This window comes from Typopeltis vanoorti, chromosome 17, assembly GCF_054136105.1.
Source record: "Typopeltis vanoorti isolate ZY-2024b chromosome 17, IOZ_Tvanoo_1.0, whole genome shotgun sequence".
Lineage (NCBI taxonomy): Eukaryota > Metazoa > Arthropoda > Arachnida > Uropygi > Thelyphonidae > Typopeltis > Typopeltis vanoorti.
In genome coordinates, this window is record NC_143565.1 from 10,688,992 (window position 1) to 10,713,952 (window position 24,961).

At 34.8% G+C, this 24,961-nt stretch overlaps 1 protein-coding gene across 1 annotated transcript; it reads right to left on the minus strand.

Annotated features, from left to right (window-relative positions):
- Nucleotides 1-1,201: 1,201 nt before the first annotated feature.
- On the minus strand, nucleotides 1,202-24,961 carry LOC150097144 (UBA-like domain-containing protein 2-A). The gene is made up of 3 exons (XM_090407038.1): nucleotides 24,735-24,961; nucleotides 6,550-6,660; nucleotides 1,202-2,497 (listed from the first exon to the last, which is right to left on the minus strand). The coding sequence occupies exons 1-3, from the start codon at nucleotides 24,840-24,842 to the stop codon at nucleotides 2,258-2,260; spliced, it is 459 nt and encodes a 152-aa protein (XP_090263164.1). The 5' UTR covers nucleotides 24,843-24,961; the 3' UTR covers nucleotides 1,202-2,257.

The window sequence follows — 24,961 nt, forward strand, 5'->3', positions numbered from 1 at the left end:
AGATATTTGTAGTGCAAATTTAATCAGATGCCTCAATATTCAATTGCTCCACAATTTGAACAATTCACTAAACTAAATCTGATTGACTGCTGAAGTACTTAGTAGACAAGATGCAACCTTTATTTGGCAGATAACTTCATGTTAAGTGGAGGGAAACACAAAGTGACTTAGGATAAAAATTTGTTACTTAAGATGGAACCTCAAATTAAAAGAGCACAGAAGAATTGTGCCACAATTGAATAATGAGTAAAGTTATGTTTCAATAGCCATGTCCAACCAGAAATAATAAAATTCAATAATGATGAAATTAACCACCTTACCGGCCATTATGGATCAAATACGCATCCTCAAACCCTTCGTATCCACATACTTTAATGTAATATCAATGGTATTACAATTTTAATATGCACTTTGCATCCATGATAACCTTCACTGCTATCGATGTGTTGGCCGGTAGTATGGTTAAACAAGTAGATCATTACATATACTTAGGACAACAGATATCAATGGAACAAAATATCATGGATGAAATTAAAAGACACGACACTTGGATGGAAAGCATTTGGAAAATTACACTCAATATTCAAAAGCCAACTACCATTTTGCCTGAAGAGAAAAGTTTTTAAATGCAAAGGAAATTCAAAAGTTAAGAACAACACAATTTCGTATAGAAAGAAGTACGCTTGGTATCACAAGACTGGATCAAAAAAGGAATACGTGGATAAGAAATCAAACCAAAGTCTCTGACATCATACGAAGAGTGAAACATCTGAAGTGGCAATGGGCTGGGCATACTTCTTGAAGACAAGATCAACAAAGGACAAAAGAAGTACTGGACTGGATTCCACGAGAGAAATAACGACCACAACTCCGACCCAAATCACAGTGGATTGATATCAGATTTGCAGCAGTGACATGGACAGACAGTTTGGAGTAATCTTGGAAAGGCCTTCATCCAGCAGCAGATTGATAATGGCTGATGATGATGATGATATGTAAAACAGATACGTGAGATGATCTAGATATCTGCATTATCACTGAGGGTAATGCTGGGTCATTGTTCTATAATTTTGTGTGGCATTTAGGTAAAATCTCCATTTTACTTAAATGCCACATTTTACCTTTTTTTTTTTTTTTTTACAGTGTCAAAAAAAAAAAGTTTAAGTAAAATGGAGTATAATGAAATGAAATAGAGGGAATGTTAAATTTTCACCAATTCAAATTTATTTACAAATGTAAATTATTTACAATCAAATTATTTTCAAAAAATCATTTTATTTTTTATTTGAAAATAAAATCTAAATCCAAATCTAGAAATTTATCTAATTTTTTAGATTTGGCCTCTGACTTGTGTAGTCTCAAAACACCAAATCTTCCCAAATCCAAGTCAGAACTCACTTTTTAAACTGAATAAGTTGCATCAGCACCAATTATATGATTGTAATAAGTAAATACAAAAGTGTATTTTTTATCTATAATACATAAGTATTGCTATAAGCCATATGACTATTTCTTGTATATATTAACTTTCAAATTACATGTATACTGTTACATATGCAACTTGCTTCCCCCAACTTGCAAAGCTTGGATAATCAAGAGTTAACTATTAGAAATAATTAAAATTTTACATTTTCAAAATGATGATTGGTATGTTCAATGATACAAAATTCATTTAAGTCACCAGAGATGACCATCTTAAAAATATACACAGTGATCACAAACTTCTAACACTTATCACAAGTTCCTTCATACTGAGTTTTCAAAAGCAAGTTACAAACTTAAATTATATTTCAAACAAGGCTGATATTTTACAAAAACATTTGTATGTTAAAAATATCCGAAACCATATTCACCTCTGCACATTTATGAAAACCAAGGAATCACTTACTTATCCAAGGAACGTCATAACTGTGAATATGTGATTTGATATACATAATCTGTATACCTATTAATGAGTACTTTATTCTAATATCAATGAAAATCCTAAAGAAGCTCTTATATTTTATATAAGAAAATTAACATTTGTAAATAACTTTAAGATAGAGAAAACTGTTCAAAAAATCAAATCAATCTGAATAACAAGATGACCACCAAATCCTGATTGCACAATCTTAGCCCACATCACAAAATGAAGAATCTACACTTGTTTATTATAATGGGCCAAATTTAGTCAATGTTAAGCAACTGAATAGATTTCCATCACACTAATGTCAACCACTTTGATACAAGGTGGCATTTCATTTCATAACAGTTTTTTTTATCTTTGTGCTTCAACTTCCATTCCAATGGATGGTGTTGGGGCCTGGTGAGAACCAAAATTACTACAACTGCTATTAGTTAATGTTGGGACACCATTATTACTGTTACTACTAGAAGAAATGGAGCAAAATGTTTGTGGGGAGCTACTTATCTTCTCTGTTGTAGCCATGTTAGAAAATGCCAGAAGTGTCTCTGGAAAGTTTGGTGGTGTAGCTGGAGTATTGGCAGGAGTACAAATCTGTTGAGAAAAAATCATAACATTCAACATACATTATTTTAGATTAAGAGCATATAAATTTACCAGTGAAAGATATTTAATGATGCAAGTGTATATAATAAAGCAAGAATATAATAAAAGCTGCAGTTTTGGAAAACAATTTTTCCAAATTCTATACTGTTCTGCATTAAATGTGTATGTACAATGAATTTTTAACAAGTTGTATCATCAATAAAATCACTCAATTTTTTGCCAAACAACAGAGCTAGTAAAGTTCGCATTTTTATACAATCCTTGGATCACCAAAAATGGAGTAAGTCTTATCTGTCTCATGCTAACTGTTCAAAATCATTACACAGTTTATACTCATTGGGGGGGGGGGACCTTCTCATCTTTACAATGACTATTCTAAATTTTTATGAGAAAAAAATCAAATCATTTAATTCTTTTTTTTTTCTTTTCTTTAATGAGAGTCTCTCTCCCCCATACATGAAACACAATAGTACAATGAGTAGATCAAGGATTAGATAAACTAAAAGATCTGTGTCCGAGACCAAACTTTTTTGTCATTTCAGGAGTTCAGAAGAAAGATGTTACTGCACTTGACAATAAAAATAACATGCTACTAGAATTCAAGGTTGTTAGTAGCAAAATGAAGATGCTATCTGCTTGGCTATAGAAACCAGCATTCTTTACAAATGAGGTGACAGTAGGATAATTCTTAAAGAGAACAACTTAGCCATTCTCCATCTTTCGTATTTCCATAAAACATGTTTCTATAATGGATTCTAATTGCTTTTACCAGGGATAATATTGACCAAGAGTTACTAAGTTTCAGTCCACAATGAAGCCTTAAGTAAAATGTTTACTGCAATATTATGTATTTGGCAGGCAAGGATCCAAATGTCAATTTTAGGAGAAGAATCACTGAATGCTGAGCAAGAATGAAGGGGGAGGGAGGGGAATGACTAACAAATATTAGTTTTTTAGCACATCTTATTTTATTAATTTACTACAATATTTTACTAATACAAGTAGGCCAGTGATTTTCCAGCACCCACGGTATCAATCTTGCCAGACCAACCGAAGTCATGAAATAATAATTCATTGGTGCATCTCTGACCCACTAATTATATCTTTCTCATGTTTCTAAATCACTATGGACCTAAAAACATGTGATCACTTAAATAATGAATGTAAATTAAGTGATTAAATGAAATATATAAGGATTCAAAACAATATAATTTCAGAATCAGTATAGCAAATGAGCAATGTCAATGTTCATCCACTCGGCAAGATATTTTTCATTAAGCTTACTTGCTATAACCTTGGAAGCAGATGGCGTAACACTGCATACACAAGCAACTCAAGAACAACTTCTTTCTCCTTTCCTATGACATAAATCCTGTAAAATCATTAACAATCATCTGGAGAATTCTCAAAAGCCAGGACAGGCTACAACATTTGTATAGTGTTGACGACTGTAACTTCTCCTAGTCACTAGTAAGAAACCGAACATGAAACTTCTTTTGTGTTAAATTCTTTAATAAATGCCTCTACAGTCTTGCCAGAATTTACATCTAACAAACATTTCATGGAAAGTGAGTGATACTTGAATGATTCTGTTGTTCAGCTGAATCCAGCTGTCTGTGGCATTTTCCTTTCTTCTCCATTTTGATTCACTTGTATACATAATATTCCTTGGTTTTGGATAAGGAATGTACAGTTTGGTGATAAATGTATCATATAAACATTTTTCTTACACAGGTGTTCACAGTTCTGGGATGAGATGAAAGGTTGTCCAAGAAGAGTTTTTGCAATCTTCCAGTAGACTTACAGATGAACAGTGTGCTCAGGTTTCAGGTTTTTTCGAACCATTCTAGAATAATATTAATGGTAATCTGGCCATTTTTATTTGCACGATATATTAGGATAAATATTAATGAAGTCCTAGGGCATTTAGTTTTTTCTATCACTAGTGGCTTACATCTGTGCATGACTGCTGCATTTGAGTACCCTAGGACAGTAAGTCTATCCTTAGATTGTCTAAATCCTGTGGATCCTTTTTGTTCTCTACTGTTAATATCCTGTGCAGTTTCATCAGCATCACACACTTGGTCGGGACTGAGGTGCTCGTCAGTTATACAATTAACAAATTCATTGACATACTCAATAGCTCTTTCATAGTTTGCAGATTATTTTTCACCACAAATTTTATGGATAGAAATTCCATAAATGTTTCATAAACTTTTGGAGCCATCTTTCAACACAAGCATTGCATTAATTAAGCGAGCATGCATGTAATTATTTAAATATATTCGTGTTGACCCACTGAAGTATTCAGGTAGTCACAAGAATTTCAAGTGTGGTCTCATAATTGTGTCCAGACTAAAGGAGGTGCTGGACCATCCATTGCTCAGAAAATCAATAGTATTATCTGTAATATTTATTCTGAGAATACAATGATGATTATGATGAATTCTGGTTTTAATAGCACAAGGACAGCAAAGGTCACAGTGCACTACATCAAAAGTTATAGCAGTACACAAGGTAAGACGATCACAAACATCCATGCCCACAGTGGGATTCAAACCCATGACCTGATTGGTTGTAGACTGGGTATACTAACTACCCGGCCAACCAGGCTGGCCCGAGGATACAAAAACAAGATCACTTATCTGATGAACATCATAATTGTAAATATGTGGTCTGACATACATAATTTGCACGTTTTATATATGTATACAGGGCTTGACAAACATACTCATCCACTTGCCTGTGGTGAGTAGATTTTGGCCATCTGGAAAGTAGACACAGACTAACAAAATAGAATATTTCATATTTAATTTAAAAAAAATAACTTTTTACACAAATCTTTTTAATGTTAAAAATGCAAATGCAGTACTACTGACTTATTCAGACAATAAAAAAAGTGGAGAAGGAGTCTTGGCAAGTATATTTTATGAAAACACAAGTTTATGTGGTTTAGCAGTTCTGTAGCTAGTTTTCAGTATTGAGACCACATTATGATGTAAATAAAGAGTATAATAAAAATAAGCAATTAAAACCTGACAAGTTTGTGTAATTAATCTATTATATGTAACAGCTGTGAAGTTATCAAAATATCTGAAATATGTAATTAATTGTCAATAGGATTTTGTTGTGAAAACTTTTTTGTACCAGTACTCCTGATGATATCTTACAACTTACGAAACCTGTCACGTTTTAACTGCTTACTTTTTATTAAACTCTTTATTTACATCATAATGTGGTCTTAATAACAAAAACTACCCACAAAGCATATTTTATGTATGACAAGTAGGATTTTGCATAATTTGTCGAGTCCTCAGTGTGTGTGTATGTTATATAATATATACATATAAATTTTATACTGCTCCCAAATCTCCCCCATTTCATTTGGGAGGTGAGGCAATGATGTCCATGAATTTGCTGTAGGTACTACTGGCCTGCCTAGATGAATGGTCAGCATATTCACTCTCCAACCAACAGGCTGCGGGTGTGGATATTTTGCAAATGTTGTTAGGCAGGAGATGAATTTCAATGACTGATGTGAGACTGCCATCTGCTTATTGGAAGCCTGAAGTCTGAAACAAATGTAAGTGACATTACAATGGCCTCAAAAGAACTCAATGTTCATAAAGAAGACAAATTTATGCATATACATATATTAATATATGTTGGTTGGTTACTTTCAATGGCACAGGCATAAAACAAAAAAAGCATCAAATTTCAAATTCTAAATATTCCTACATATTTATACAGAATCATAATAAACATTATTTTTTACAAGTAAAAATGTTAAAGTAAAAAAGTCAACCACATACTGAGGAGGCAGGAAATGAGTTGTAATTCAGAAGCAGTTACTTTACCACCCCCACACACAAATTAACAATAAATGTACAAAAAAAAAAAAAAAAAAAAAAAAAAAAAAAAAATCCTTAGCTCACCTAAATGTATTGTTTACAGAAAACTTGTGCGAGTGAGCCCCACCTAAAAAATTAATATTAAATATGCTACAAATTGTTGGATCATGCTGTTATAGTAATACTCACTGTATTAATATGTCCATGATGATGATGATGATGATAGTGATGACTGTGGTGGTGGTGATTATTTTGACAACTTGGTAAAGCAGCTTCTTGAAAGAAAATGCTTAAAGCAGTCTAAAAAAAATAAAAAATAATGGAGTTCATATTTTAGAGGGCATATCTGAATTGACTAACTACAAAAATTGTAATTGGTACCTTTAATTTTTTACTTCTATGAAGGAAAGTGGTTTAGTAAAACATGTTTTTGCATAAAATTATATTTACCTCATTACATTCTAAGGATGGTAGCTGATTTCACTGAATTGTCAGCGTTTGTTTCTCAAACTTCTTTTCTGGCAGTGGCCCACTAATCCCTTTACTGATAGGTCATATTTTACCACAAAGAGGTGAGTGTCCATATGCCACCCCTAAGTGTAAAACTGTGGAATAGTTGACATAAAATACACAACCATTGTTTTGTTTTTTTTTTTCAGTGAAAAATTACATCAGAGGAAAAATTAGGGCAGGATTTCTCAACATCACAGTACCACGGCAACACCGTGGCTGATTTTATGTACTACTATACATCTCGTGTTGAGATGTATAAGATCCGCATTATTTAATGAAATTTTTTTTGGGGGGGGGTATAATTCTATTTGCATTGACAAAACAATATGAAATGGGAATAATAATGATGATGATAATATATATATATATATAAATATATATATATAAATACACTTTCATCCTCCCTGACCCACTCTGGATCATTTTAATGGAAAAATTATTGGGAATGATAATTTCTCCCTAACATGATGGAAATTAATGAAATTTGGTATTTAGAATTAAAATCTGCTATTTCAAATGGATCTTTCAATGTCTAAATTAGGTTAGCACCTTGTCGCGCAATTGGAAGAAAGTATGTTACGCCCTTGGATTGGAAAAAGGCTCGAGTTTGATTCTTGTCGTGATGAGAGGAATCTTTTTTTTTTTTCAATTGAAGGCGAGTTAGCCAATCTTATACGGAGGTAGTAGGATTTTTCATCCCGCACACAGCCAAATCAGCCTTGAGAATACATGCAATTTACAGACAAAAAATACTAGTAGTCGTGGTAGTGGACAGGAGATGGCGTTGGTGTAGTTGGGGGATTAAGTGATGGAGACAGATAATTATAGAGTAGATGCTCTCCCTCGATGAGTCTTTGGACTCCTTGGAGGCATCACATAATAATAACAATAAATCACACAAATCAAAATTATATCCATAATAATATATATGGTCACCTGAGATGCGTTTGCAGTATGCTGAGGCACGAAAAGCTGCTGCAAAGGCAGTAAAGACAGCAAAGCAGAAGGCTTGGGAATCCTTTGGAGAAAGATTAGACTCATCCTATGCAAATGCAAACAAAGTATTCTGGCAGACCATCCGCCGCCTTCGAGGGAGGAAATCGTGCACAGCAAGGGCAATTAAGGCCTCTGATGGTGCACTTTTAACAACCAAGAAGGATATCCTCCACAGATGGAGGGAATACTTTGAGAGCCTTCTTAACCCAAGTGGCCCAGCAGTTGTGGACATCCAAGAGGTGCAGATCGGGGAAATGACTAGTCTCACAGCAGAAGAGGTCCATTTAGCAATAAAATCGCTAAAATCAAGCAAGGCTGCTGGCGATGTTGAAATTCAGCCCGAAATGCTAAAAGCCTTAAATCGAGACAGTGTTCTCTGGCTGACTCGAGTGTGTCAGGCTGCTTGGATATCTGGGCGAGCACCAAAGCAATGGCAGACAGGCATAATAATACCAGTCTTTAAGAAGGGAGACCAGAAGGATTGCAGTAACTATCGTGGCATCTCTCTGCTCAGCCTGCCTGGGAAAGTGTATGCTAAGTGCTTGGAAAGACAGTGCAGGAGCATAGTTGAGTCAAAGTTCCAGGAAGAACAATGTGGCTTTCGTCCTGGTAGAAGCACAACTGACCAAATCTTCACTTTAAGGCAAGTCTTTGAGAAATCTTGGGAATATGCCAAGAATGTCTACACATGTTTTGTGGACTTGGAGAAGGCATATGACTGGGTTCCTCGGGATAAGCTTTGGCAAACAGTACAGAAGTATGGAGTGGATGGTCAACTATTTGCTGCCATCAAGCCCTGTATGAATGCCCAGAGTTTTGTGTCAGGGTAAACAGCACAAAGTCTGAACCTTTCACAGTTCAGAACCCTCCTTTTCATATTTATGGACTGGATTGATAGGCACAGCAGAGGCAATGAGTGTGTCAGAATTCGAAAATGTAGCATTGGACGTCTGCTTTTTGCAGATGACCTAGTTCTGCTTAGCTCTTCCACAGATGACCTCCAGCGGACCCTGGATAGGTTTGTAGCTGCTTGTGCAGATGCCGGAATGAAGATCAGTGTGGCCAAAACTGAAACATTTGTGGTCTCAAAACAACCATCCCAGTGCACTCTAAATGTAAGTGGAGTCCCAATGAAGCAGGTGGAGAAATACCTGAAGCGGGAGTTAAGTCAGAAGGCAAAGCTGGCTGTCTTCAATACAGTCTATGTCCCCATCCTCACCTATGGTCATGAGAGTTGGGTAATGACTGAAAGAATGCAAACACGAATCCAAGCGGCTGAAATGAGGTTCCTTCGAGGGGTTGCAGGGCTGACAAAACTCGACAGAGTCAGAAGCTCTGCAATTCGGGAAACCATCAATACTCATCCGCTGCTTCTCCGTGTTGAGAGATCACAGTTACATTGGTACGGGCAACTGGTCAGAATGCCACAAGAGAGGCTCCCTCAGCAGGCCCTCTTTGCCAAGCCAGAGGGTGGGAGGCCACGTGGAAGGCCAAGGACTCGCTGGATAGATTATATCCAAAACCTTGGGTGGACACGTTTGGGAATCCCACCAGAACACCTGAGCTTGGTGGCAGAGGATCGTGACCATTGGAAGTTCCTCTTGCAGCTGTTGCTCCCACAACCCAATTAGGAAGAGGGCCTTGAAGATGTATGTATATGTATGTATATATATGCTTAAAACAGCTCTAGGTTCAACAGTCATGGTATCGATATACAAGAATGCTATTATGAAATAAACCTTTTCATGACTGCCTCCAATTGTTTCTTTATTTTAAACCAATTTTAACCTATCAATAATTATCAGGCTTGCTAAAGCTGTTAACTATCAATTAATTTGTATGAACAAACTCCTGGATTAGATAATTCTTATTATGTTTAATTGGATGTCAAATGTCATCAAATATGGACAAAAAGCCTTGATAATATTAAGTAGAGTTATATTTAAATATAAGCATATAAAAAGCACACACATGGAACTGTTATGTTATAGGTTGTGTGACCTCTTTTTTTTCCCCAGGGTTCAATATCATTATTATGTGACACCTCCAAGAAGTCCTAAGACTCATCGAGGAAGGCACCTACTCTACAACTCTCCGTCTTCACCACTCAATCCACCAACTACAGCGAACCGCATCATCATCTACACCAGGGGTCAGCAACCTGTGGCTCCGGAGCTGCATACGGCTCTTTGAATGAATAATTGTGGCTCTTTTCGTTATTAAACAATCTATTTTTATCATGGATAATGCAAGAATTCATAAACCCACTGATTTGTCAAATATTTGTTTTAATTATTCATGCTAATTAAAATTACTTTAGTTATGTTTTATGTTGTTTTAATTTATTAAACCAAATACGTCACGCTAGGCTAGCACATGTAGCGCTACGGTAGCACTTGCTTGTCTGAACCAGGGTGACCACATCTAGTACTTTCGTACTAGATTTTTAGTGTTCTAGTACATTGACCAACAGACCTAGTACTTTCTTCCTTCCGAAAAATAATAATAATAACAACATGAGAGTTAGACATATGAGTTTAATATTTTTCTCTTCTCCCACCTCCCAATATGTCACATTCAGTGACACAAGCATGATTTCTCTCTTTTTTTTCTCCCCTTCTCACTGTTCGCTAACCTTCTCTTCCTCACCCCCGAATACTCACGCAATTCAACTGATATTAGCTAATGAAAATATATTCTTTGCTATTCAAACACCTCTCGTGCGCATTATAAGATCACTACAGCAATGAAAACAAGTGGAAAAATTAAATATTTTAATATGAGTAACCACCTTTTATTTATGCACAGCATAAATTGGACCCCATTGAAAAGATAAATCCAACCGACAATGGGCAGTTTTTAGACATAGAAATGTATATCTAGGGGCGTTACGAAGAGCTTGATAGAGAATGGCAACTATTGAAGACTGTAGAAGCATTTGAAAAAAAGGTTTTTATGGAATCAAGTTTTTGAAATGAAAAATGCTGTAGGAGAACTAATGTTTCCTAATTTAACGGCATTAGTTAAAGCTGTATTGTACCTCTCTCATTCATCAGCAGGAACTGAAAGAATATTTTCAGCAGAGAAAATAAATAAGAATAAAATAAGAAATCAACTACAAACTCCTTTGATGAATGTGGACTCCTTTTGATAAAAGAAAAATCGAAACATTTATCAGCTACAAATTTTACTATTTCTGAAGAGTTAAGAAATTTAGCGAAATCTGCTAAAAATAATGAATAAATACTTCCAGTGTTTTTCTTGTGGGTAGGAACCCCTGTATATATAAAATAGCATATTAAATAACTGAAAATTTAATGTTACATTATTTTAAACACTAAAAAATATGCACTGCATTATTTTAAACACTAAAAGTCATATATTAAATTAATACACATATTAAGTGCTAGAGTTACAACTGGGACTTCTGTTATGATGAATGACAACTGCAGCTCTTGGACTCATAGATGACTTTTGACTTTTTTCTTTTCATTTTTGTCGTACATGTGTTAATTTAGAGATTTTACATTGAGTTAATCTATGATAATAAGGTAGTGATATCCTAAAACGCCCAAAACAGAGTGAAATGAAAGAAATAAAAATCTAGTACTTTTTTTCAGATTTAGTACCTTTTTCTTGCATAAGCTGGTACAAAATATTTTTGCTGAGTAGTCAACCTGGTCTGAACGCACCCATTGTCTTCGCATATAGTGCAAGTGTGGTCTGTAAATCTGCTTACTTTGTTAAAATAAGTAAAGATTTTGTAGTGGACGTTGCAGTGCTTTCATTTACTGGTAATTGTGTTAGATAACATGAATATTGTAACATTAAATTAAATATTAACAAAATAAAAATATTTTTACAGTATTTAAAATGTCAGCAAAGAAGAGAAAGATAGAACAAGAAAATCTGAAGTTTAAAAGGTTAGAGATAGAGGACCTGAAAATTTTTATAAAATTCATATTAGAATTTTATTAAAAGTAAGTTGAGAAACCAACTAAACAACGTGAGTCTTTCGTCATGTTTGAAAATGAAAATTATGGCGTATTCGTTGCATATTGAGAAACTATCCCAAGAAGTTCAACAGTAAAAGTCATACTAAGAAGTTTTAAATTTAAAAAAATTAAAGAAATAGGTATTTTACTGGATTTTATACATATGTTTTTGTAAGGAGGAGGAGGAAATCTTTGTTTTATTATTTAATATTTAAAAATATCATATAATTTCGTGTGACATGCCACCCCTGTGTTTTACAAGTATGATGACGTGTTACTGTAAAAAAAAACTGAATAAATAATTTAATTATAATATTTTTCAATGTACTTTCCAAATTTAAAGCAGTGATGAGCAATTAAATAGTAAATCAAATATTCGGCATAAAGAATATTTTCTTTTTTTTTGATAAGAAAGTATTAATTTATTTTCCATTATTTAGATGTATTTTAATTTTTTAACCTGCACAAATAAATCCACATGTAAAAATCAACATTCATAAAATAGATTTTTAATTAAAATATACTAATTCTGCCGTACAAAATGAACATCGTGGACGCACAAAAAACCTGAGTGGGCCGCATGCAACCGTGGACCACTGGTTGCTCATCACTGTGTGCGGCTCCCTAAAATTTTTTTAACAGATATAATTTTAAAAATGGCTCTTCACTCCAAAAAGGTTGCCGATCGCTGATCTACACTAACGCTATCTACTGCCCACCACCACTAGTATTTTCACAGACAATCACAAATCACATGCCCACAGCAGGATTTGCACCCGCAGCCTTTTGGTTGAAGAGCAGATGCACTAACCACGACCAACCAGGCAAGCATATAAAAAATAAAAATTGAGTTCTGCTGTTAACTTATAATTAAACAGAAAAACACGAAAAGTTTTCTAATAATATATAAAAATCATCGGTACACTAGCCTAAGAACACTTTTTTTTTTAACAGTCAGAGGTTTAATCCTTGAGAAAAAGGAAACAATGTGAGGAGAGCTGTTCTAGAGAAGAGGCAAATGGAAAAAAAAGAGAAGGATGAGAAGATGGTAAGATATATTTTAAGCTGAAGTACAAATGGATGATAACTAGTAGCTTTTTTTTTTCTTTTTACAGACTTAGAGAGGAATGTAGAGGAATACTTTGGTTAGAATGAAAACTAAACAATTAAGGCTAGGTCATTATACTATGTCTGTTAACTGAGTGTTGTTTCCTGGGATGAAACAATCTGAAATTTTTAGAAGAAAAAAGACCTTCCCACTTCAACTGAAAAGCTCTTATAACGATTCTTTTCATCAGAAAGTGGATGCAGGATAGTAGCCAGTTTAGTAGAACAGTACCAATAAAAGTATCTAAAGAAGAGACTTAAGACATAAACACTTGTCTCACAGAATGTCTGAGAAAGTGGCTGGAGTGAGCATGTAGAAGGAAGGGTCATCAATTAATCAGACTGCCTACTGACAGTATCACTAATGTTTAGTTTTTAGTGCAAAACCTCAAAAGGTATTCTAAAAGCTGGGTAGATTTGTATAGCAATTTCATAGGTGAGAAGCAGCATGTTGTACAGAAAAGGAGGTTTTTTTTTTTTTTTTTTTAAAGACTATGAATGTTATCTGTGTTTGTGCCAGGAAGGGAGGTAGATGTCAGTCCAACAGTCCCTTTTTATGAAAAAAATCTGATGCTCTTGCTCTAAACAATCAGATCGAATTAGTGATGAGACAAGAAGGACAAGAACAATAATTTCCTGTGCTTCTTATAAGGGGACAAAAGCACCATCTGAAGATAGATAAACAGATAATTCTGGAACATAAGATTTCTACGTTAATACTTTGATATTTTAAGGATACTTGTAACATAAAGATTGTATAATATAAGCACATACACACAAGAAAGATATTTAATTAGTAAAATATTTCTGAAAATTGATCATTTATAAATAGAACAAGCCACGTGTGTTCACACAGCTTGTTCTATTTATAAACTTATATTATATAATCTTTATGTCACAAGTATCCTTAAAATATCAGATTTTAATCCTTCACAGGGAAAATGCCACCAAAATAACCGGTAAATTAGGAAAATTTTCAGTTATACAAGGTAGGTTACGAGCGAAGATCAATTTTTTTAAAAAATGCCACGACAACAAGATTATTCCCAATTTCGCTAAGATTAAAGAAACTATAAAATCTCCTGGAGCTCATAATATTTACCGGAACACCAGCTTATCTTTAATCTGTAACCAACTTAAAGCTGCTAAACGTGATCTTGCTATTAACAGTCATCATATTTCTGATCTTCGCACCTATATTTCCACAAACTTGGATCCACATCTTTCACAGATGGTTTATTATATACTCAATGAGCATATAATAAACTAAGTCAACATCTAAACCGCAAATATGAAGCTCTTTCTTCTAAATAATTCAAGTCCTTCAAAGCTCCAGATAATTGAATCGTCAATATATCTGGATGTCCTCTAACTAATAGCGAAACCCTCATCCTTTCAAAAGTACATGATTTTTCTATTGTTCCTAATAAGATACCATATCTAGATTTCCTAGTTAACGTTGAAAGGAACCTCAGTCATCTAACTAGTAATAAAGCTAATGCTCTTCGCCTAGAAGTCACTTCTTCTCTACTTAAGGCCAAACTTCCTCCTTCTGAAATGAAATCTTTACAGTCCTTGAGAAAAAACAATCACCTCATTATCACCAAAGCTGACAAGGGGAAAGCAACAGTAGTTATGGACTCCACAAATTACAGAAGAAAACTTTCTCTTTTACTTCGAGATCGCTCCACATATCAAGAACTTGATTATGATTCAACCAACACACAACTAAAGAAATTAAATTCTCTCTTAGATAAAGTCATCAGTTTAGACAGTGACACAACTGAAAGACTTAAAACTCATTTTGCAAGACCTCCTAGATTTTATGGTCTTCCTAAAATACATAAGATTGACTTTCCTCTTCGTCCAATAGTAGAGTGCATTGATTCTCCTACTTACCGTATAGCCAAATATCTAGCTAAATTATTGAAATCTCACATAGGCAACTCTAGTTCCTTTCTTAAAAACTCCTCAGATTTCTTAGAAAAATTGAAAAATATCTCAATGCAATCTACAGATTTTATGGTGAGCTTTGATATAGAATCTTTATATACAAATGTACCTCTCAAAGAGACTTTAAAATTACTCACTGACATCTTTCCAGAAGATATTATAAAACTGTTCAATTTCGTAATACACTCTGGATATTTCTTATGTCAAAACAAATTTTACAGCCAAGTAGAAGGAACGGCCATGGGAAGTCCTCTCTCTCCTGCTTAGCCAACTTTTATTTAGAACAGCCAGAAAAAGACCTCTTCTCATCTATATTCCCTCAACCATCCTTTTGGGTAAGATATATAGATGACATCTTTACTGGCCTCACAACAAAGACTCCTTACCTTTTTTTTTAAACAGTATCAATTCCTTACATCATCGTATAAAGTTTACTATGGAAATGGGAAAAACAACCAGTTATCATTTTTAGACATTCTCCTCATCCAGTCACCTTCAAATACTCTTACAACTACAGTTTACAGGAAACCAACGTTCACAGGTCGTTATATTCTTAAAGAATCTGTCCATTACCCTTGTCAAAAAACAGGAATCATAAAATGTCTAATCAGAAGAGCCAAAACTAATTGTTCTACTTCTAATTTTCTACAGAAAGAACTTTCTACTATCCAACAGCACATAAAACTCAATGGCTTTTCCGAAAAGAGTACACAACATCTTCTCTATTCTTATAATCCATCACTAAACAACAAAGATTCAATACGTCGAGCTCCAATTCCATATATCTCCAGGATTTCAGAACCTATTTGAAGAATTCTGAAGAAATATGAGTTAACAGCTACTTATTCACCTATTAACAAATTATCTTCCCATTTTCCTTCTTCTAAAGACAAACACTCAACTATGTCTCTTCCTGGAGTTTATGAAATTCCCTGCAACTGTGATCTCTCCACTGGACGCGCTCTAGAAAAAAGAATCCAAGCATCCAAGTTGGGGTCCCACAGGGCTCAGTACTGGGACCTATACTGTTTAACCTTTATATCAATGATATTGTCAGTGGATTGCAAGGGGATATTCAGTTGTTTGCAGATGATGCGAAGCTGGGAAGGATTATTAGTAACAGTGCAGATGCAGCAGCCCTGCAAGAGGATTTGAATAAGCTAGAAAGATTGGCAAATGAATGGGGGTGTCGATTTAATGCAGCAAAATGTAAGGTCTTGAGGTATGGGAAACATTGATGGGACACTGCATACTCTATGGGAGGAGTTATACTGGAGGAAGTAGGGGAGACAAGAGATCTGGGGTTGATGATTGATAGAAACCTGAAATTTAGGGGACATATTGCAAAGGTGATGAAGGTAACACAGAGGATTGCTGCAATAATGAGAAGGACACTGACCTGCAGAGATAAAACAGTTATCATTCTGTTGTATAAGACCCTGATCAGACCACACTTAGACTACTGTTCTCAGATTTGGTCCCCAGGATTTGAAGGGGATAAATTAACTGTGGAAAGGGTACAAAGGCAGATAACAAAGATGGTTTTTTCAGGACTGCACAATGATAGTTATGAGGATCGGCTGAGGGAATGTGGACTGCAGAGTTTGGTGGATAGAAGAAGGCGATGTGATATGATTGAGACTTTTAAACTGTTGAGAGGTGGTTACAGGGTGGACACTGGGGAGTTCTTTCGCTTGGTTGAACAGCAGGAAGGAGTGATGACAAGAGGCCATCCCCGGAAGTTACGAAATGAAACCGTGAGCAAGAGGGTGAAGAGTGAGTTCTTTGCATGGAGGGTGGATGAACCATGGAATGCATTGCCCGATGGAGTGGTGAGAGCGAGAACGGTCAATGAGTGGTATGATAGACTTTGTGTTTCTTGTGGGGGGGGGGGGGACCTCCCCTTGATGAGTCTTGATAGACTGTGTTTCTTAGGAAGGACCTCCCACGATGAGTCTTTTGATTCCCTGGAGGCCTGAATAATAATAATAATGTCAATCCCTATATCACAACAAACCCGAAAAATCTGGATTGGCTCAGCACGGGATAGAAACTAACCACAACATCCTTTGGTCAAAAACTCGCCTCTTACATAGATCCCGCTATAAATCTGAACGTTTATTCAAAGAAAGCGTAGAGGCCTTACTCCATCGTCCTAACCCGAATCGGAATGACTGTATATTGTATCAAAAATCTGGGAATGTCTAATGAGGATAACTCATTAATTCATATTAATTTTATGTTATTTAAAATTATTGAAATTATTAATTAATATTTTTAATTCAATCATGTCTCTGCTTAAAAATATATCTCTTTAATACTTAGTGATATAACATTACACGGCTTGTTCTATTTATAAATGATCTATTGTTAGTATTCCACCTTGTATTTTAAAACTGTTCTTGTATTGCCACTGAAGATGGTCTGCAATTTTCAGACCGAAATATTTGGATAATTAAATATCTTTCTTGTGTGTACGTGCTTATGTTATACTACATTAATACTGTCACAAACTATTATCATTTGTTCATTCATGATAGCCTATTATTCACAATAAGTACACTATATCTGCAAGTTGTGCATACAAGCTGTTTTTCTCTCTTAAACTTGGTATAGAGGTTATTTAAAAATAAAACCTCCGGATTTGATTTTCATGCTAAACAATTTTATTCATTTAAAGTTTACATGTTACAATCCATACAGAAACCATAACTACTCAAGACAGTCAACTAGTTAGCTGAGTAGATAATACCATATCCCTCCACAATACATAACCTATGTTTCAAATTCCAACAATAGTGTGAATGTTTGTTTTTAGGTGGTAGATGAATTTTACTGCCTTGAAAAAGTATTATGTTCAGTCTCAAGACCAGGGTTTTTAAATGAATGAACTCGAAGACCACTATGGTACTAAATATATATATATATATATATATATATATATATATATATATTTTTTTAAATAATCATCCCACCCAGCATTTGTGGATGAGATCATTATTTTTTTTAAAACAAGTCAAATGTATATATAATTTGCCAGACAAAAGCAGATATCTCTGCTTGGACTAACATTTACCTCCAGTCTTTCCTGGTACACCTCACATCAATAGCATCCTCAGCATTCAAAAAATTAGGCATTCTCTGTTGTTCAAGGTGCAATTTCACACCTAACCAACTCTTAACTATATACAAATCCACCCATGCTTAGAATACTGCTCTCATGTTTGGAGTGGAGCATCTAAAATTTTTCTAAAAATTCTTGACTCTGTCCAGAGGAGACTAATTTGGCTCGCAGATGATCATTCTCTTACAGATTCAATTCCACCTCTATCTCACAGATGCAATTCAGCTCTGTGTCTATTCTACAAGTACTTCAATTGACACTGCTCCATTCAACTGGCAATAATGATTCCTCTATTTTTTGTTGCACCTATTAATATGAGAGCAGCAGATGCCCAGCACCCCTTTACTGGTCAACTACAACACACCAAACCTGCTCTTCTTTTTCCTCTTTTATTCCAACTACCGCCATCCTCAGGAACATCCTACTGCAAGAAGTATTTCCAAACTACAACCTGTAACTCTTCAAAAAAACAAAAAATAATAAAAATAATAAATATAATAAAATAAAATAAATAAAAGCCAATAAGCCTCTATACATTGTAGAAGCTTATTGGCATCTAGTTTAAACATCTGAGCACTCACCTGCACTCCAGACCTATAAGCACTAATGTGTTATAATTTGCACAAATTTGCATACCTGAGAAGGACCTATAAGCACTAATGTGCTTATAGGTCCTTCTCAAGTATGCAAATCAATATAAAAAATTCACAGATGGCATACTTATTTAATAAGTAACTCTAGGCTTACTATTTATTAAATAATGAACAAATTATTTCCTCCTTTCTTCTATTTTCCTCTGCCCCACACGCAGCACTAGTGCACTATTAGGTCTTGTAGCCTTTCTGGTTATGGTTGGTCTTGTGATGTGTAGACCAGATATATATATAAAAAAATAATTTATTTATGCATTTCTGTTGCCAAAGTGGAGTATTAATGGTAGCATGTGCATTTCACTGTCTTACACTGTTAATTAGCAACTACAGTCAACTCTCTCTTTTGTTTTAACAGTATCCATGGAAGTGCTTCCACGATACTTCCATCAATTGGCATCCATTGTTCCTGCCATATTATATTATAGCATTATAAAGATTGATAATAACTTTCTTCTATTTGTCAATGTGTTCAACATCCTTTGATATATTTTACCAACTTTTGCAATATGTTCTTTGAACTTCAACTCTGTCCACCACTATTGCAAAATCCCTAGAATCATTCATTTCCTACAATCTACATCATCAATATAATACATGGTATGTGATCTTTACATCCAAAATTGCATAACTTTTTGCTGCATAAATAATTAATTCTTTTTTAACTCTTGTCCAAACACAGCATTAATGTACCATGGATTGTGCAACCTATCATGTGGTACTGATATAAAAAAAAAAAAAAAGCAGTTTAGCTGTGATTTAAACAGATCAAGATCATTTCATTTATTATGGTGCAGTTGGTGTAATTTCAAAGAATTCATAAATTATGTAGAATCAATCATTGACAACTTAAATAAATATAAGCAATATGAAAAGAAAAACAGTACTTGGAACAGTCCATATTTTACAACAGTACCAGAGAACTGATTCTTGAGTAGAATATGCACCTGAATAGAATAATGAGCAGTGTGAGGACCTCAGTGAGGAAGGGCATATGTGGAACTACAAGGCTGGTGATTATGAGGAGATCAGGAGACCGCATACAGGCGCAGCATGGAATGAGGAGTTAGCTGGAAAGGAGATCAATGCAGCTTGGGGGATATTCAAGAACTGTCTAGTAGAGGCAATGTCTGAATGTACTTCAAGGGTCAGAAGGTTAAATAAGGTAGGTATTAAATGGATGAATGAAGAGATTAAGCATGCGAAACAGAGAACAAAGGCATTATGGAGGCAGCATACGAGGAGTGGTAATAATCAATTCCATGAGGATTACAAAGAACAGGCAAGTAGGGTGACTTGGTAAGGGTAGCAAAAGTGAAGAGCAGCAGTTAGCTAATGAAGCCAAAAAGAGAATCCTAGGGAATTCATTTGATATATAGCCTGAAAAAAAAAAAAAAAAGAGAGAGAGAATGGTTATGGAAGTATGACACTGATTGGAAAAAATGGTATAATAAATGTTATAAGAATGGTATAAGCATTCTGTGGAAGATATAGTGAAAATACTTAATGAGCAGTTCATAAAGCTCTTTCATTCTTGTGAATGTGACCAACAGAGAGTGTGAGAGCAGTTGATGATGAGGAGGATAGACCGGCTGTAAGTGAGCAAGAGGTATATGAGGAATTGAGCAAACCTGATGTTAATAAGGCTGTGGGACTTGATAATATATCACCACACATTTTGAAGGAACGTGCCAGGGGGTTGGCATCTGCTTTAACATATTTTTTTAATACGAGTCTTGCACTGGGTTGATTTGCAAAGGAAGGGAAGAAGGGCAAGATTTTACTGCTTCATAAGGGAGATAATAGAACTCAAGCATCAAATTATAGGCCTATCTGCATGTCAGATGTTGCAGTAAAGGTTTTGGAAAGACTGTTGAGAATCAGGATTCAGAATTGGGTTGAAAACAATGGTATTATCTTTGATGGACAGCATGGATTTGCTAAAGGGAGGTTGTGTTTTAGTAATCTACCTACTTATAACAATAAGGTTACAGCTTCATTGGGCAGAGGAGAGGGACACAAACAGTATGCAAAGGCTTGTGATAAATTAATACATGATAAGTTGATAATCAAACTAGAGCAGATGGGATTGGATATTAGATTAGTGTTGGATTGGAGACTGGATATCTGATAGGTATCAGCAAGTTGTGTACAGGGGAAATAATATCCTGCAAGAGTAAAGTCACTAGTGGTGTGCCTCAGGGGTTTATTTTAGGGTCATTGCTGTTTAACCTGTATGTTAATGATATTGGAAAAGATTTGGATGAGGATATTCAGTTGTTTGAAGATGATGCAAAGTTAAGATGACCTACAAAGAGCAGAGAAGATGTTGTGGCCTTACAAGAAGACTTGAATAGATTGAGAGAATGGGCATGGAAATGCCAGCTCAATGTTGCAAAATGTAAGGTTTTAAAATTTGGGAAACGATGATGGAATGTAGAATTTATGCTTCGTGAGGATACATTGTTGGAGGTGGAAGAAATAAGAGATCTTGGGGTGATAGTGGATAAGGATCTAAAATTTAGAGGACACATTGCCAAAATTGTGAGGACAACACAATGAATTCTGAGAATGATGTGGAGGATAATGACTTGTAGAAGTAAGGAGATTAGATTCTTGTTCCATTGTATAAAGCTCTGATTAGGCCACACATGGACTACTGTGCACAGATTTGGTCACCTGGTTTTCAAACGGACAAAGAGATGTTGGAAAGGGTCCAGAGGTGACTGACTAAGGTAGTTTCTGATCTTGAAAATGTCAAATATGAAAAAAGGTTGAGAAAATGAGTCTAGTGAAGGAAGAGGGATGATATGATAGAGACCTAGAAGTTAGTAAGAGGTTGTTGGATCAATGTTGAAGAAGTTTTACAGAAAATGTTGGGAGATCAGGGGAAAACCAAAGGTCATTCCTGGAAGCTGTATAAGGATGGTGTGAGCAGTGGAGTGAGAAGCAAGTTTTTTGCATGCAGAGTTGTGAATGATTGGAATAAGAGAGTGGTGTCTGCAGAGAATTTGAGTGTGTTTAAGGCACAGTATGATGAGCTGTGTGTATAACAAAAGGACCTCCTAGACGAGTCTTTGACTCCATGGGGGTGTTAGGGTAATAATAAAATATAATAATATAAATTGAACCTTACAAGCAGTCAAATTGTTGTGATTAATATTAATGTTATTTTGGCTCTGTTTCAATTGTGTGAATATATGAATAAACAAGTCACTGATGTCTTTTATCACCAAAAGGAGTAGGAGAGGCAATTTTAATGCTATTTTGAAGATTGATGTCCAGTCAAATCTCTACCCTTTGCACTCTTTGATAGCTGGCCTAAAACTATCAATGATCCAAAGCAATCTAGGAAAGAAAGCAACAGACATTGCTGCCATCATGTGGTCTCTGACCTTAACACTATATATCAGGATGGCCAACTAAGCATCCTTTTGGAGCCAAAATAATTCTGGTAAGACTTAGAAGAGCTACAACCTTTAACTGATGCGATGGTACGGGAGTAAGTGAGTGTGCGCATGCAAGGTTGTAACGAGCTTATAAGAACTGCTTTGACTAATTACACAACTAATTTTAAAGAGCTTACTAAGAAAATGGATACAAGGAACCTCTACTAGTAAATTAAGTAACTAAAATTATTGTGTTTCGACTTTAAAATGATTAAAATTGTTCAAAGTAAACCACTGAATGTGTTTCAAATTAAACTTTTTTATTGCAGTAATTTTTATTAACCTCGTTTCTCTCTCTCCTCTCTCTTTTATCTTGTTCCTCTTTTTTGTTGTCTCCTCTTCTGTTTTTGTTCATTTTTTCCTGGCAGATCATGAAGAGCTGCGTCATGCGAGCAACATTGTGGCCACCCTTGCTATATATATATTATTGTCTAAAATAGGACGGGTTCTAACCTTGATTTTTCTCAAGTTGCAGGGTTAAAAGTTTATGGGAGTAAAAGTCTACATGCCTGTGCTAAAAACATTAACTCAGGGACCAGCTGAAAGAAAAAGGCCCAGATAATGTGCTCTTATTCAGCAAGTAGAATCAAACTTACAAAGGCTTCTAATGGCCTAGTGCTATGGAAGCAAATGCCATTTCCACAGGGCAATACAGGTATATTACAATATTTAAATATAACTAAATAAATTATAAAATTATATAAAAATTATAGATAATGGTGAAAATTTACAGATAATTAAAGCTTTTAGTACCAGGCAGTCTGAGGCATATGCCATTATAGAACCGATGGCTGACAATAGAGAACTTGGGCTGGGTCTATAATGGTGAATAAAGTAGAATGCCACTATTCTTGCTGATTTTCGAAGTATATCTATTTATATTGCTTACACTATCCAGTTTTTATTTTTTAATAGTTTTGCTGGCCTAGCTTTCTTTTTTTGTTTAATATCCTTTCTAACCAATATACTGTAGCAAGCAGTAGTGAGACAATGAATTGAATGCAAGCCTATAGTGTGCAGTAGATACTCTGGGATAATTTTTTCCCACGTAGATGATCAGATTCACACTAACTGCCCACATTTTAAAAAAATTTTTGAAATTATGTCAACCTCCAAATCATGAAAGATTATTAATCAATAACTACAAGCATAAGAATATTAAAAAAAAAAGATGAGGAATTGAACAGCAAATTGTTCAATTAGCGATTTGTCTGAATAGCAGTGAAGCACAGCTGTTAAGTTATCAGTGCATTTGGCTCTTGCTGATGTAGAATAAAACAGGGCAACTGAAACCGATGACACAATAGTATTACGTCTACGAACAGCTTGTTTCCCTTAGTTTACCTGTGTTGTAGGAGGAAAAATACACATCTTTCAAAAACGATTTGAAAAACAGGGATTCAAAGCATCAATTATCTTTCAAAACCATATAACAGCAGGCAGTTATCTGTAATGTTATTCTTGGTCTTAACTGGGTTTCTTTCTTTTTTTAAATAAATGGGATTCTGCATACAAACTTTACACTATGCAAAATGGTAGATAAAATGGTGAAGTTGGAAGAATGATGGGCCGTACTTTCAACTGGGAAAGACAACTTTGATTCTCTTCATGACAAAGGGTATATTTAGTATTATTATAATATGTTCTAACTAAACACACACATGTAAACCACAGTAATTAAATTATTAATATGTAAATATTTCGTTCTTAAGTATCTTAGGACATCATGAGTACAGTTATTTTAAACAATACTAAGAATAACTGTAACTGAAATAAATGTACTGATGATGTCCTAAGATACTTAGGACGAAATATTTACATATTAAAAATTTAATTACTGTGGTTTACGTGTGTATGTTAAGTTATGAATAGTCCCAGTAGAACATGTTCTATTTCAATTATAGCTCAGTTAGCCAACTGCAGAGGAAGTTGCAGGCAACATACAGAGGCACCAGGTTTTTTTTTTTTTTTTTGGTATTTTTTTAATTCTGCATACAGGTAAACTGGCCAAAGAACACACATGCAAGTAATTATTATTAGTAAGTGATATGTAGCGTAATGTTTATATGATAGATTATGTGGTGTATTGGTGGGTAGTAGATGGCATATGTTGTGGATGGCAGCTTAAATAGTGGCATGTTTAGTGCTCTCCTGTGGTAAGGAGAGCACTAAACATGGCATGGATACCTTGGCCTCCATGTATGCCACAAAATAATAATGCTTTCAGTAAAATCCAGACAACAATCACCCAAAATAAGGCCTTTTGCCACGAAATGTCGGTTTTACTAATAAAGAACGTTAAAAATGCTCAAGTTTCAACAATAATTAAAAACGATCAATATGCTGATAAAAAGTTCACGTGGTGGATGAAAACATTGTGAAAAAAGTAATATTTAACTAATATACATTCAGTACGAACAGTTAAGCTTGGATAACATTTTTGTCTACTTAAATAACCGATACAAACTGCTAATAATATCAGTTGACGACAATAATATCGTCTAATAACACGCGCACAACAACATCAAAGGGCAAGAGTTCACATTACATCAGCCATGTTTGTTGATTAAACACGCCACCAACTCACCTCAAACTGCCAATGTGCACGTTGTAAAATTTGTCTCGCCTGTTCCTGTCCACAACCAGCAGCTAATACAAACTGGTTTATCATTACTTGTTCTTTAAGCGACTCCATTATTCCTTCAGGTTTAATTAACACTACCTTCTTTGCTCTCAGGAAGAAACATCTAACACAAACGTAACGACAACAACAACACAGATCATGGCTCTGACGTCACGACCTTGGATTTCATG

Coding starts and splice junctions, on each gene's coding strand:
- LOC150097144 (XM_090407038.1), bottom strand. CDS start 24,842: ATGGAGTCGCTTAAAGAACAAGTAATGATAAACCAGTTTGTATTAGCT. Junction 6,661..24,734: donor GTGCACATTGGCAGTTTGAG/GTGAGTTGGTGG, acceptor TATTTTTTTTAG/ACTGCTTTAAGCATTTTCTT. Junction 2,498..6,549: donor ATCATGGACATATTAATACA/GTGAGTATTACT, acceptor TTTTCTCAACAG/ATTTGTACTCCTGCCAATAC.